Source organism: Grus americana, chromosome 8 (assembly GCF_028858705.1).
Source record: "Grus americana isolate bGruAme1 chromosome 8, bGruAme1.mat, whole genome shotgun sequence".
Lineage (NCBI taxonomy): Eukaryota > Metazoa > Chordata > Aves > Gruiformes > Gruidae > Grus > Grus americana.
Genome location: NC_072859.1, coordinates 15268378 through 15282878, shown reverse-complemented (window position 1 = coordinate 15282878; position 14501 = coordinate 15268378). Strand labels below are relative to the sequence as shown.

The 14501-nt window shown below is 40.3% G+C and overlaps 1 protein-coding gene across 1 annotated transcript in view; it reads left to right on the top strand.

Annotated features, from left to right (window-relative positions):
- The window catches only part of PALMD (palmdelphin), a 56778-nt gene extending 43622 nt beyond the window's left edge, over positions 1-13156 (top strand). The window contains exons 5-9 of the mRNA XM_054833332.1: positions 3922-4036; positions 5282-5315; positions 5409-5519; positions 6270-7364; positions 11593-13156. Coding sequence (XP_054689307.1) covers positions 3922-4036; positions 5282-5315; positions 5409-5519; positions 6270-7364; positions 11593-11636 — 1399 coding nt within the window. The 3' untranslated portion in view covers positions 11637-13156. The remainder of the gene's footprint in view (positions 1-3921; positions 4037-5281; positions 5316-5408; positions 5520-6269; positions 7365-11592) is intronic.
- Positions 13157-14501: the final 1345 nt, after the last annotated feature.

Sequence of the window (14501 nt, the reverse complement as noted above, 5' to 3'; positions counted from 1 at the left end):
CAGCTCTGTGATACCTTTGTGTTTCAAAGAGGATATTCTCAGAGAAAAGCCCACACCATATCCTATTATTGTAGCTCTACAAATCTGAGTTTAAACGGGGCAAGAGCCACAGTGTTAATTCAGACTCCTCAAGCAGTCACACAGAAGGAGATGCATAATGCTTCTCTGCCAGCCTGCATTCAACTTTTCTGGTCTGTTTACTTTAAAGGGACAACAGGTTTCTATTATTAATGTTGACTTTGGTGTAATATTGTGGATCCTAGCACATACTAAAGAATAAGTTAAAACATAAAACCATTTTTGCTATCAGGGTTATAGGCTATCATTACTCTATTTGTGACTTTGGCTCAGATCACCTAGTTGTAACTCTATTCTGACTGATTCCAGCAACTAGTAATATCAGTTGCAGTTGCCTTAAGTCTACAGTCATCAATTTCTGACATGGATTCAAAAACAATGGAAGATATATTTCACTCAAATATGGAAGGTTTATGAAATATGCTTTTGTTTTTTTCCTGTAAGTTAAAAAAGTTCTTCCAAAAATGATCCCAAAAGAAAAGGTAGATGAACCAGAGACTGAAGCTATATGACACTCACCTACAACATGAGAAATCCAGTTCAAGTCCCAGTTCAGAGTTAAATCTGGACTTGATTCTAGATCTTCATGGAAAAGTGACTTCCTAACTACTAGGTTAGAGGCAAATTTTATCTAAAACCCAACAAACTAATAAAAGGCTCATAGGTTGAGATAAGGGCAGGAGAGATCACTCGCCCATTACCATCACTAGCATAACAGACTCAGCTCGGGAAAATTAATTTATTACCAATCAAATCAGAGTCAAGTAATGAGAAATAAAACCAAGTCTTAAAAACACCTTCCCCTCACCCCTCTCTTCTTGGGCTCAACTTTACTCCTGAGTTCTCTACCTCCTCCCCCACAGCAGTGCAAGGGGACAGGGAATGAGGGTTGTGGTCAATTCATCGCACATTGTGCCTGCTGCTCCTTCCTCCTCAGGGGGAGGACTCCTCACATTCTTCCCCTGCTCCAGCATAGGGTTCCTCCCACAGGTGACAGTCCTCCACCAACTTCTCCAACGTGAGTCCTTCCCATGGGCTGCAGTTCTTCACAAACCGCTCCTGTGTGGGTCCTTTCCACAGGGTGCAGTCCTTCAGGAACAGACTGCTCCAGTGTGGGTCCCTCACGGGGTCACAAGTCCTGCCAGCAAACCTGCTCCAGCATGGGCTCCTCTCTCCACGAGGCCACAGGTCCTGCCAGGAGCCTGCTCCAGCACAGGCTTCCCATGGAGTCACAGCCTCCTTTGGGTGCACCCACCTGCTCCAGCATGGGGTCCTCCAGGGGCTGCAGGTGGAAATTTGCTTCCCCATCATCCTGCATGGGCTGCAGGGGGACAGCCTTCCTCACCATGGTCTTCTCCATGGGCTGCAGGGGAATCTCTGCTCTGACACCTGGAGCACTTCCTCCCCTTCCTTGACTGACCTTGTTTGCAGATTTTTCTCTCACATATTCTCACTCCTTACTTCTGACTGCTGTTCTGTAGCAATTTTTCCCCCCCTTCTTAACTATGTTATCCCAGAGGTGCTACCACCATCACTGATGGACTCAGCCTTGGCCAGCAGTGGGTCCATCTTGGAGCCGGCTGGCATTGGCTCTCATTGGACATGGAGGAAGCTTCTGGCATCTCCTCACAGAAGCCACCCCTGTAGCCAACTTTGCCACACAAACCAAATACAACTGGGCATAGTTTTCTCCCTCTCTCACATACATAGAGATTAGATATTTTATCCTGGACCTTTCTGTCTAGAAGTGTTTCATCAAACATCTAAATGCTAAGAAAATAAAACCTCTAATTAGGAAAAAGATGCCTTAAACATTGTACTCAGCTTTAACATATAACATAGATCTAACATATAACAAAAAGGAGAGGGAAAGGGAGCTGTGACTCCTTTTAAATAATGTACAAATCTACAGCAGAGGTCAATAGCCCAAAAGAAATTTTGACTGCTGAGCTTCAATCTCCCTTATTATATAACGATAAGGTTTAAGAAACTTGTTAGCCAGTCAGCCAAGTCTTAACTGGCAAGATACTTCTTGTTTGCACTGCTAAATCTGACAGACATAAGTCGATTGCTGAATATCCTGCTGTCTTAGAGAATATCCAAAGTTAGTATATTTGGTATTCATAAGAGGTAGGCTTGTAATCTTTGTAAAACAAAGCTCTCCCTGATTAGAGTTCAAGGTTCCTCCTCTAACAGACAAACCCTTAATAATTGTTTCTTCATGTTGGAAATCTCACCTAATTGCTATCTTAGAAAATGATTGCTATTTTCACCTGACACAACATGTATCACACTTAAGTGAACTACCCAGTTTTCTCTTGCAAATTCATTGGCAATACTTGTGAGGATATTACTTGAGCAAATAGTGCAAACATTAACCTTCCCAGTTGCTCATCCTAGGTGCATTGAACCAGCGTGTCTTACACAACCGCTGTTCTGCTGGAAAGGAACGCTTTCCAGAAACAAGATTTTAGCACTTTTCCTGGAGAATTAAGTACACAAAATGCTGATCAGTGACTAAGAAGGACACATGTATGTCTGTAAAAGCCTTAGTACGCAGCCTGAAAGAGAAGCCCTTAAACTCACCAGTGTTTTTAAGTCTGTAGCTGCACAAGCTGTGATCTAGTCTATCAGGAACACTACAATGACACCCACCCCACATCAGCAATATCTTGCATTTTTAATCAAGATTTTTTTCCCCTGAAGAATCAAGCTTCAGGCTGTCAGTTAAGTGCTGTTACATCTGTTTTACCAAAGCAAAGAATTTTGAAATCCCAGAATCCACATTCACACATGAAAAAAACATGGATAACTGTCTTGGCATCTTGGAGCTAAACACACACCCCTCCCTCAAAGCTCCTTCATCATCCTGAGTGTCTGTAAATTCTTCATTCTGAATCCTGGACAGACTGGAAAACATCAAAGCTTCAGACTTTAGTCTCTTGAGCATCCTCCCACTGTGCAGGTTGCTTAATTTTCAAAATCCACACAATTATGAAGTTATCACTTCATAGAAGTGGCCTACGAAGCACATCACTATTATGATTTCTAGCTGTATTGATTTTTATATTAGTAAACTAGTTAAGAGCCGCAAAAAGTACTTGCAAATGCCATTATTATTTTACAAAAAAAGTGATACCTGTTCTAGCCCTCAGAAATACAAATGCAATTTTATTTCCATTGATAGAGTGGTTCTTCTGGAATTATAGCTGCTAGTTAGTTATAGATTGACTAGAACTTTCTTCCACAGGGGATCTTCCTGAATGCAGTTTGGCTACATATATTAAAACATAGCATATGAAGTGATGTACTCTAGCCCTTTAAGTACTGCCAGGTACAAGAACATTCTTCTGACTTTCTTACAACAAAAGATCTTCTTTTCATCATGTGTACACATACAAAATTAAGAGACAAAGTCATAATCCTGGTGTCTATATACTAGATTACTACATCTTAATTACAATGGAGTAATCACATCTCTTGAGACAATGTAGGGGAGAAAATTTACTTAGAGATGAGGAAATGTTGTGGGGGGCTATATTCCTTATCTATTCCCTCCCAAAAAATAAGTTAATTTCAGCCACTGTTTCCAAGTAGGTTCAGAAGGAATCTATGGCAGGTACATTTAAAAAAAAAAAAAAAAAAGAAAAGAGAGAAAAGAACAAAGAGAATACTATTCCACAGTATTTCCTGATGTATGTGAAGTTATAAGCTGATCTCATATTAGAGCAAAACTTGTCAGGGTAAGTAGAACCAGCCCCATTAATGTCCATATTCACAATGTATTGAATCTGCAGTGTTGCTCTCTGCCTGTTATTAAATCAAAGTGAATTGTGATTGCAGATTGGAGAAGGAAATTGAGGCTCTGGAAAGAGAGGAAATAGAAGTCTCAGCTAAGGAAGAAGCAATTTTAAAGAAACTTAAGTCTGTTGAGAAAACAACAGAAGACATAATAAAGGTTAGTGCCAAATTACTCCAGAAGTAGAATTCATTATTTGTTCATCATAATAACCAGGGAAGGGGGAACTAGCTGGATCCTGTGAGCGGTCATGAGCTTTTCTCTAAAGTGACAGTAGTTCAAATACAAGAGGGGTCAAGATTTTATACTGTTCCTGTTATGGGGGTGGGGGAGTAATTCCTGTCATTACTTGTCTATAGGATATCTTAAAAAAAAGAGTATATATATATACATAGCACTGCCACTGACACTAACCAACAACTTTGCATCTCAGCCCAAGACAGATATAACAGGTACAGAGGCTGACGCGTTCATTCTCCTGCAGGTGATGTGCCCAGCTAAACTGCATCATGTTTTCCCAAGTCCCTGAAAGAGGTTATATAGAATCATAGAATAGTTTGGGTTGGAAGGGACCTCAAAAATCATCTAGTTCCAACCCCCCTGCTGCAGGCAGGGACACCCTCCACTAGACCAGGTTGCCCAAAGCCTCATCCAACCTGGCCTTGAACACTTCCAGGGAGGGGGCATCCACAACCTCTCTGGGCAACCTGTTCCAGTACCTCACCACCCTCACAGGAAAGAATTTCTTTCTAACATCTCATCTAAATCAACCCTCCTTCAGCTTAAACCCATTCCCCCTTGTCCTGTCACTACACTCCCTGATAAACAGTCCCTCTCCATCTTTCCTGTAGGCCACTTCAGGTACTGGAAAGCCACAATTAGGTCTCCCCAGAGCCTTCTTTTCTCCAGGCTGAACAATCCCAACTCTCTCAGCCTGTCCTCATAGGAGAGGTGCTCCAGCCCTCTGATCATCCCTGTGGCCCTCCTCTGGACTTGCTCCAACAGCTCAATGGAGCTTATCAAAACATGACTTTAATGTTATCAAAGGTCATTTTGATTTTTGAAAATCATATTAAACCATCTCAAAGATATAGTGATGAAACTAAACTTCAGTTCTCCAGTTATTACACATGCACACTCTAAAGACATGCAGGGAGACAAGCACAACTGGAAAGCCAAAGGGTCGAGCCTTTGCAAGTAGCTCAGGCCACAGTGTGAGGCTGTGTCACTGATTAACACTTTGTAACATCCTGTCCTTCCCTGTGTGACTTGGAATCATATAGGCAAAAAAGACCAGAAGCCACACGTGCAAAAAGTTAAAACTATCAGGTGGAGCAAAACACTGTCTAGTTAACATCTTAAAACTGACTAATTACATTTATTGTTAATGGTTCTCTTTCCTAGTCTGTGAAGACTGAAAACGCAGGAGTTGAAAAAGGTATGTTTAGTAAAAAAAAAAAAGCTTTTTAAAAAGGTTCCCTTAGAAGTCAGTGAAAACATACTGAAAGCTTTATGGATCTTCTTTATTCAGAGGCAGCAGACTACATATACGCCAGCATACCTGACCTTCCCAAGTATTTCAAGCCTTCTGCACTGAGAAGTACAGCACATGCTGCCACCAGTGATGAAGAAAAGAAAAAAGGTATTGCTTAGCAGTAACTCCCAAGGGCGTCAATACACACAAAGACTTCCTATAAATTGAGTCTAATACACTTTAAGGGAAGGATAAGCATTACAGACATGTGACAATGTTGTTCTCATTTAAGCTGTGTTATATTATCAGTGAGGCCATCAAAACTGAGAGGTGGGACACCGGTGTAAGGTATGTGCCATTGAGAATAAGGATCAAGCGTTTTCAACATTGACGCTTCTTTGTAGCACTTCATTCCTCTACCTGGCATAACTTTAAGTAGCTCCTCCCTTCATATCATACATTTCACGTTTTCTATCTGCACTTACACCTACTGGGCAGCCAGCAGTAGTCCAGTTATTTCCCCAACTACTGCAAAGCCTCCTAACCCTTCTGAGTGCCCAAGACACTTTAGTCCTGTAGCACATTGAGCTCTTACAACTACTATTGCCCAGCACAATACCGGGGCCAAGGTTACATCTGGTTTTCTCAGTCAATCACATAATGAGAACTGGCGCCTCAACAGCTTATTTTTCCTCACAGAATTATATCCAAACGAAAATATTTTTTTCCCCACTTCGAGTTTTGACAGGATGGAAGGGGGCATTCAAAATGGGAATCTAATATATTGGTGATGTATGTAATAATTTCACATACTTGATAATTCATTCTGACAGTCATTCTCTATCACTGTCAGAACTCTTTTAGAATATTTCTTGCAGCTGTTGCATTAGCAGTTTAAGCACTTGTTTCTTTCAACAGCATTGTTTGCCATGGAAATTAAAGTTGAAAAAGACATGAAGACAGGAGAAAACACAGTGTTATCAACAATACCTCTTCCCTCAAAGGAGTTTAAAGAGACAGGAATTAAAGTCTATGATGATGGCAGGAAGTCAGTCTATGCAGTGTCCTCAAATGGGAGCACAACACAAAACGGGATAGATGAACTTGCTCCTGTTGAAGTGGAAGACCTGCTACGGCAGGCAACTGAAAAAAATTCCCAGTCTCCCACAGAGTACCATGAGCCTGTGTTTGCAAACAAATTTTGCAGGCCAGTTACTCCTCAGAAAGATAAATTAGTTCCTGGACCAAAACTGGAAGACACTCAGAGAGGAGAGATGAATGGATTTAGCAATCATCAGACAGAATTCTCCTCCAAAACAGAGCCTTTTATGCAGCAACATAAAGAGAATGGGTTTGATCTTCCAAAGGTAATACAGCCAAAGTCTCCCTTTCCAGTACTTTCCCATTCAGAGAAGAAAGTGCACACTAATCCTGAGAACAGGATGATACATAATGAAGAAAGAAAAGCCGCACACGAAGAATTAAAACCTTACCAGAATACAAGAGAAAGACATAATGAGACAAGGTTTTTAAGTCCCTGCCATCCTAATGAAACATCCCCTGCACCTCAAGATGAGGAAGATGTTCAATACAGCATTGTCCAAGCTGTACCATGTTATGTGGATGATTCTGAACCTGTAACAATGATTTTCATGGGTTATCAGCGCATTGATGATGATGATGCAGAAGCAGACCAAAAGTTGTCACGATACGATGGGGTTATCCACGCAGAATTAGTTATCATTGATGATGATGAAGATGACAGCAAATCTGAGAAACCAGCATATCATCCCATAGGCCACTATAGTCAGGTTTATCAGCCACCAAGCAGGAAAATCACAGAAGTCCCACAGACGAACCCTGTGAGCAGCCTGGGCGTGAGCCTGAACAACATACCCCACAAAAATTCCATCTCCCTGCGAGAACAAGAGGAACGCTTAAGCTCACCAACACACCGTGCTCATCTTCACAGCCAGATATCTGGAGATGGTACCGAAGATCCCTCACTAACAGGTAACAGAAAAGGAAAATCATGTCACTGCTGTTCGCTCATGTAGCAAACTGATGCTACTCTTATCTGCTAGCAACTGTTTCACTTTACTATTTGGATTGCTTCATGGACTAATATGCAATTAATAATCATTTATCCACTCTCGTTTGTTAACAAATGCCAATCTGCATTTTGGTACTGTTGAATTATGTCATCTTTAGCAATGCAGTAGTTACCATAGTTTATTTTTCCAAATTTTGATATCTCAGAAAAGCCATTTCTGTAACCTGCAGGGATTAAAAGTGGTTCTCTTTCAAGTGACAATTAAAAAAAATCCATTAATGCTACTGCAATTAGCAGAATTAGTTTTCATTTCTACCGGGTAACTAACAGCATTGCTTCTTAACGCTGTCTCCTCACTGGAATGTTTTTGTGCCTATCTGCATTCTAACTACTTCCTTGATAATCCAAATTGCTCCTTAAATCAGAAAGACTGTTTAATAACCAGCTTTACTTCGCATTTCTCTGGAATCAGCATTGACAATCTTGCCTTGACAATGTTTATGCAAGTTTTAACAGTTTTTTTAGCCTGAGTTAGATACTTTTATAGCCTCTAAAATTCAATGAAACAGTTTTCATCACTACATGTGGTTAATCCATATAGTCCATAGTGGGTTTTTTTTAAACACTTTTTATATTCTATTAATACTCAAGATGCCTGTTTCTTACTATAAAGTTTTATTATAAAAGGTTGAAAGAACAATAGCAAGATCTTCCAGAAACGCAGAAAGCTCTTTATGTTCATGTTGCACTTAAATGCAGTTTCATTGCATGCATTAAAGTATATTTACAGAGCAGCAGATTTCAGAAAGTAGTCACATTCCGCCTCAAGAAAAGAACACTGTGCATGCATTACAGGAAGATCAGGGGTCCTGATCCCACATTCTCTCCTAGCTCTTCTTCCAGGCTATATTCTGAATAATTTTGCAATTTGACAGCAAAAGTGTAAGTTTAGGCCCTGTCTAAAGCTGCACTGCCAGCCCAGCATTTCTTCACAATACAGGTAAAGCCAGGAGAGAGGGTGGTCATTGGATCACATAAGGAGTTTCAAGTATTTTTGCGTCAGTATGCATTAATTAAGAAGAGCCGTAACACTCTTAGTTTATAGGCCTATCAACCTCCTGCAGTCATGCACACAACAGCCCGAAATATTCCAGCAGTGCTGCCCAGCCTTTCTGATCAGTGAGGCCACTGCACTTTTCTATCACTAGAGGACTTTGCATCTCTCAAGCACCAATCCTGCCATCTGTGCACTCCCCTGTGTCCTCCAGGACCAAAGGCTGTTGCTGCCAGCAACTCTCATGCCAGCAACTGAAAGCTGAAGCAGCTGGTACAGGCAAGATAAACCACTTGAGCAACTGCTCCAGTCCATTATATTTTGGGGATGGTCCCTTAATGCCCTCATCACATATGTACAGACATATAATGGAGAAGCAACACTCACCCACCCACCAGCTACTGGAGCAATTAATTCATCCTACAGCCCACTGTATGGGTGCTCCCATACAGATCCTGGGAAAGATGTTTCCAAGAAGTACCTATGAGCTGGCACTACCATTTGGGCAGGCCATAGTCAGGCCATGAGATGTTAGCTGAGCACCTCTACCTGTAACAATCTTTGCTTCTTTTTGTCTCCTGAAAGTAGCACCTGAAGTTTCATTTTCCCCTGCTACTCAGACACTCTCTGAGCAACATGAGTTCTCTCTCTTTTGAGGTTAGTGGAAAACAAAGCCTGACTTTCAGGGAAGGAGGATAAGTGTAAATCTAGCAAAGACGTTGAAGAAACTGTTCTGTTAATCTGTATTTGGTCTTATGCGTTTACTTACAAGTATTCTACCAAGGAGAAAATAGCCAAATAGCCAATTAAGAAAAAACTGGTCCCAATTACACTAAAAGCAGTTTGGCAACTGCCTCAAAAATACACCCCAACAGTCAGCGCTGCCCAGTCTTAAGTGCCCAGTAGAATTTGGAACTAAGCCATATTCCTCTCTACCCCTCCACCTATTTATTGCCACTCCCTGGGACATTTTGATCAGTGGAAAAAGCCAGGAAGTGACTCAATTTTTCCCAAGCAGTCTTGTAATCCTACTGTGACTTCTAAAAAGGAAACAAAACCAGGAAAGCCTCTTAAATCTAAAACAATGTATTACACAGAGCTGTTTCTTAGGGAAATAAACGGTTTTCAAAGCAGCCACACACGCCCAGCCTAGGAGGTTCACCCTAAACACCACCAGTGAAAAGAGGGGAGTCAAAACTATTTTTGGTACCTCATCATTCATTACTAAAACAACAAACCACACAACAGAAAAGATAATCCTCTGAAACGAAAGCTTTGGGAGGCAATTGCAGCATTTGAACATTAAACAGGCACTGAGGACTCTCTGAAAGAGAACGGAAAGCAAGGAAGCACAGGACAGACCTGGGAGACTGTTACATAAGGAACGATCTTGCTTCGGGAAAGAAATGACCCTTCAGAGCAAGTTACTGAAAAAGTTAGTGATGGCCAAGAACAACTAGGAGGCAGAGAAATTGTTCCATGTACTAATCTATATAGAGAAACAGCAGATTAAATTAGGAGCTTTTGGCATGCCCTCAAACTCACAGAAAGGTAGGACATACCTCTTTCCATATGGGAACAATTTTCCTTTCCCCATGAGCTTGATGGGGGACCAATACCTTAAAGTATGTACACTCAGAAAAACCATGCAGAGAGAAGGATGACAATGCTATAATTAGGACACCAGTGTTTTGCATTATTAGAGCTTATTTTCTTCTTTAAATTTCAATCAAATGAATTAGCATGCAAATGTTTTGAAGATTCAATACTCATTAAGGAAATTAAAAGTCCTTGAGGGGGGAACAAAGGCTATACATAGTGGAATGAATAAGGTAAGAAAAAACTGAAGCTGAATAGGCAATAAAAATCTACCCACAGCGTGGAACAGGCTTTCACATGACATGAAGGTCCAAGACTTTTGGCAGGTAGCTAGGCTAGATGAGTTAATTTTTTTCCTTACCACTGGAAACTATACAACCTTCAGAAAAACACAATTGAGACTTAGCTCCATTTGCGTTAAAGTAACATGCAAAAAAACCCAACCCCTTTTTAATAGAGATTCATGCATACCATCTGTTTCTGTAACGCACAGAGCAGGACAGAAATGGACTATTGGCTATAAGTGAAGCATCAGATTGAGTGCTGTCTCAAACCACAGCCAGGACTCGAATCCTTTAGAATTCCTTGGTCTGCAAACAGTACACAGGGTCTTCGTAAGAGCTAAGCTTAACATCAGTAGCCCTATGATATAAAGTTACACTCAGACACTTATGATTTGCAACAACTTCAGCATTCAAAACATAACTCAGGTTGGACATTTGCTGACTGCATAAATCAAGTAAACAGCTGCTTTGACCCCCTGTCTCTCAGTAAAGACACATGTACACGATGAAGTAACCAGACATGCTATTTTGGGTGACTCTTCAAACTAACAGGTCAGAGCTGGAGATTATTCCCACTGCATTCTCAGATCAACTACATAGTGGGGGGAGGCTCTTACATATCAAACAACAGCATTATATTGCTGTTCTAAAAATAACCTTAACATTTAATCATCTGTCCTGCACTGTCACTTTCAAACTAACCAACATTATACCCAGTTACAGACAATAGCCATACTGATATTTATATGGATACAGACTCAAATCAGGAATATGACTAACTCCCAGTCTGACTCAATACACCAGGAAGGGAGGAAAGTTTTCTGTGAACATCAACACAAAAGAAAAAGGCTTTCAAACAGTTACAGCTCCCACTGAGGAGTTTAATTTAGACAAAGAGTTTGTTTAATTATTCATGCATCCTTTTAATCTGTCAGCATCTAGTCAAGGACAATACCATCTGTCTGCAACACCTCAGTAAAGGTAACAGAAGTCAAATAGTTAGAAAAGAGCTGTGCTAATTTTCAAATAGTGATAATGGAGTAATTTCTTAATATACTTGCTTTATTGCAAAATTACCAGAACTAATGCCTTTTACTGATTTCTTTCTATAACACTAAAACAATGCTCATTCTGCTGGATTAACCACTGGAGGTATGTGTATTCTTCATTTTTCTAAATAAGGAGATTTAGCATCAGAAATAGGAAGTTAGTCTTAAAATGCGATGGATTTGTTTGTTTTCTTTTTTTCAGCTCTGAGGATGAGAATGGCAAAGCTGGGGAAAAAGGTGATTTAACAGCTATAATGACATGGAAGTAAAATTTACTACTCAAAGCAGAATAAAGCTAAGAAGACTTTCTTCAACACACCTTTTTGGATCATGCTTGCTTGTTTTGCTCCTCTGTTTTATGGATTTGGGTCATTTTGCCCTCTGCATAATCCAATGGACTTTAACAGACTTTTAGATTTGACCAACTGCCACATACACACAAATCACATCCTGGATTTTGCTAAAAGTAGCAGAAAGTTACTTAACACCATAAATGCAGCACATGTCCAAGTACGAAGACATGTGCATACCTGTTCCCACAATCAGGAATACGTTCTATATACACAGAGCAGATAAACACTCATCTCCACAGAACTTCACAGGACATTGTTTCACTTTAAAGTGTGCCAATCTACTTGATCTTGATTGAAAATTCCATCCCAGCATTCTTCTGGTAGGAGCATTAATTAATAAAAAAAAAACCAAGCATGAGAGAGGAGCAGGAAGAAATGTAAATATAAAAGCTGGTTTCCAAGCATACCACCTTGGCCAAAATGTAAAGCATTCCTTTTTAAGTGACAGCAAAACAAACCAAAACCAGTAAATTCAGTATTTAAATATTTAGCCACCTTCTAGACTCCACAGTCCACCCACCCTTCTATTTTATGGATGACAGTATAGCCATCCTCAGACCCTGCTCCCTTCCCCATGCCACATACGTGCTGGCCACCCATAACCTCACAGATCAATCCTGTGTATAACACTGAAAAACCTGACCTCCCAAGCATGGTTTCACCTCCTAGCTTGCTACATAAAGCTCTACTTTTCCAGGAAACTCGTTGCCAGACAGGCAGTGCCTGTCCATCAAAAAAAAATTAAAATACTGCTTAGTATACAGGTTTCAGCTGGCTAGGGAAGCTAAAATTAGTGCAAGCCTCCCATCAGAAATACTGAGTTGCTAGTGGCTTGTCCTGCAGCTGCAACAAAAGATCTGTTACAGGTGCAGCCACTGCTGGACACAGCTCTCCAGCAAGGTCCAGAGCTCCCACCAAGAAGCAGTTAATTCTTTCCACATGAGGGAGAGGCTAAGGGCCCCTCAAAGCAGCCGTAAGTTACAATTATACCTAGAAAAATCATATGCAAGTCAGATTTTTCCAGTAGGTAGTTCTTGGAGGGGGAAGTGCCTCGTAGCACTACATCCTTATATTCAAATCAGTTGATAGCTTTATTTTGTTAGGCCTTAGCCTAGTTTGAATCACTAAATAGATAAAGCTCAGGTTGTGTTATTCTAGTATAGCTGACTCAGATTATGCACCAGTGAAAAACCACCATAACTATTTTGCTGGTCTTCCTCATTTCAAAGCAGGAAACTGAAGCTACTACCTCATACTGAGGCACAATGGTAGTAATCAGCTGACTTGTAGCCTCTAAACACTTGGTTGTTCCCAGTCCAAAATGGGTAATAATCTCAAATTTTAGGACTTGTAGAGATGGTTACCTGGAGAGTGGAATAGTAGATAAGAACAAATAAATTTAACTATATTACACTTTATGTCTATCTTGGGTTTTTTATGTGGGGGGTTTTTTCCCCCTTATGTTTCTTCTGTTATTTGTTGGTTCTGAGAGCAGAAGAATGAGTTACTTTCAACTTTTATACTATTTATTTTACATCTTCTCAAAAGTTCTTAACAAGATACACCAAAAAGCAAGAGTAGGAGAGTGATATGAAATAGTCCCAAGCCATTTTTGTAACAGTGGCAGATTGCTATGGACATTCATCTCCTGTCTTCCCCAATGATCTGTGTTATTAAACTTAAATGATCTGGAAAAGAGGGAAAAAATGCTGCTGCCAACATAATATTATTCAAAGTAGTTTAAAAGAAAGGAGACTGAAGAGAGACTTCACAATTGTGAATGTCTAGTAAATCTACAGGTGAACTTCACTAACAATACATGAAAAGTAACATTAAAAATATACACAGCATAAGTAGTGTTAAGTTGGTGTTACAGACCTTTTGGCTAGGAAGCAGAACACCTTGGCATTATTTTAGATAGTCCTCTGAAAACATCAACTCCATGCTCAGAAGCCATGAAAGTGAAGAGAATTTAGGACTCATTAGAGGAGGCATGGAAAATAAATCAAAACACAACTGTGTCACGGCACTTCATACTTACAACTTGAGTAGAGTTTGGCCAGCCCATCTCTGAAGAGACCAACAGAGAAGGGTAACGAAGATTGTCAGAAGTGCGAAATAGCTAAATACAGTAGCAGTCATACAAGGGAAAAAAACCAGTAAGGCACAGACATGAGAGGCCTAGAGAACTGTGATAAAGGAGGGTAAAAAACAAAATACAGATCATTAAACAATGATATCAAGAAGCAGGCTTAAAACAAAAACAAGAAGCACTTTCTCACAGTGACTAATTAAATGGGAGGGCAAAAGCATTAACAGGTTTTTTTTTTTTAATTCATTGCAAACTTCATCAATAAAATTCAATCACTACAAAAGTTCATGGTCCGGCTGCAGTTTCTAGCTTAGGACATCCTTGCACATATTGTGGCAAGTAGCAAGGAGATCTTAGCAGGAAGAGAAAAATATCACTTCAGTCTTGTTATACCTCCTGCTCTAAGCATTCATTACTACCACTTCTGGAGACAATACCAGGCTCAGTAGATTTCTGTTTTGCCATGTGGCAATTCTAATGTTGCCTACGTTAAAACTATTCAGTTTGTGCCAGATGAATCTGAACTGTCCCACACCAATACACTAGCTATGTAGCAGCATGGATATCAGATCATTAATTTGGAGGAAAAGACACAAAATGGAGCGTTCAAGAGTTGCATGCTTCTGGGAAGCTGGGATATTCATCATCCGAGTGCTGCAGCCCCAG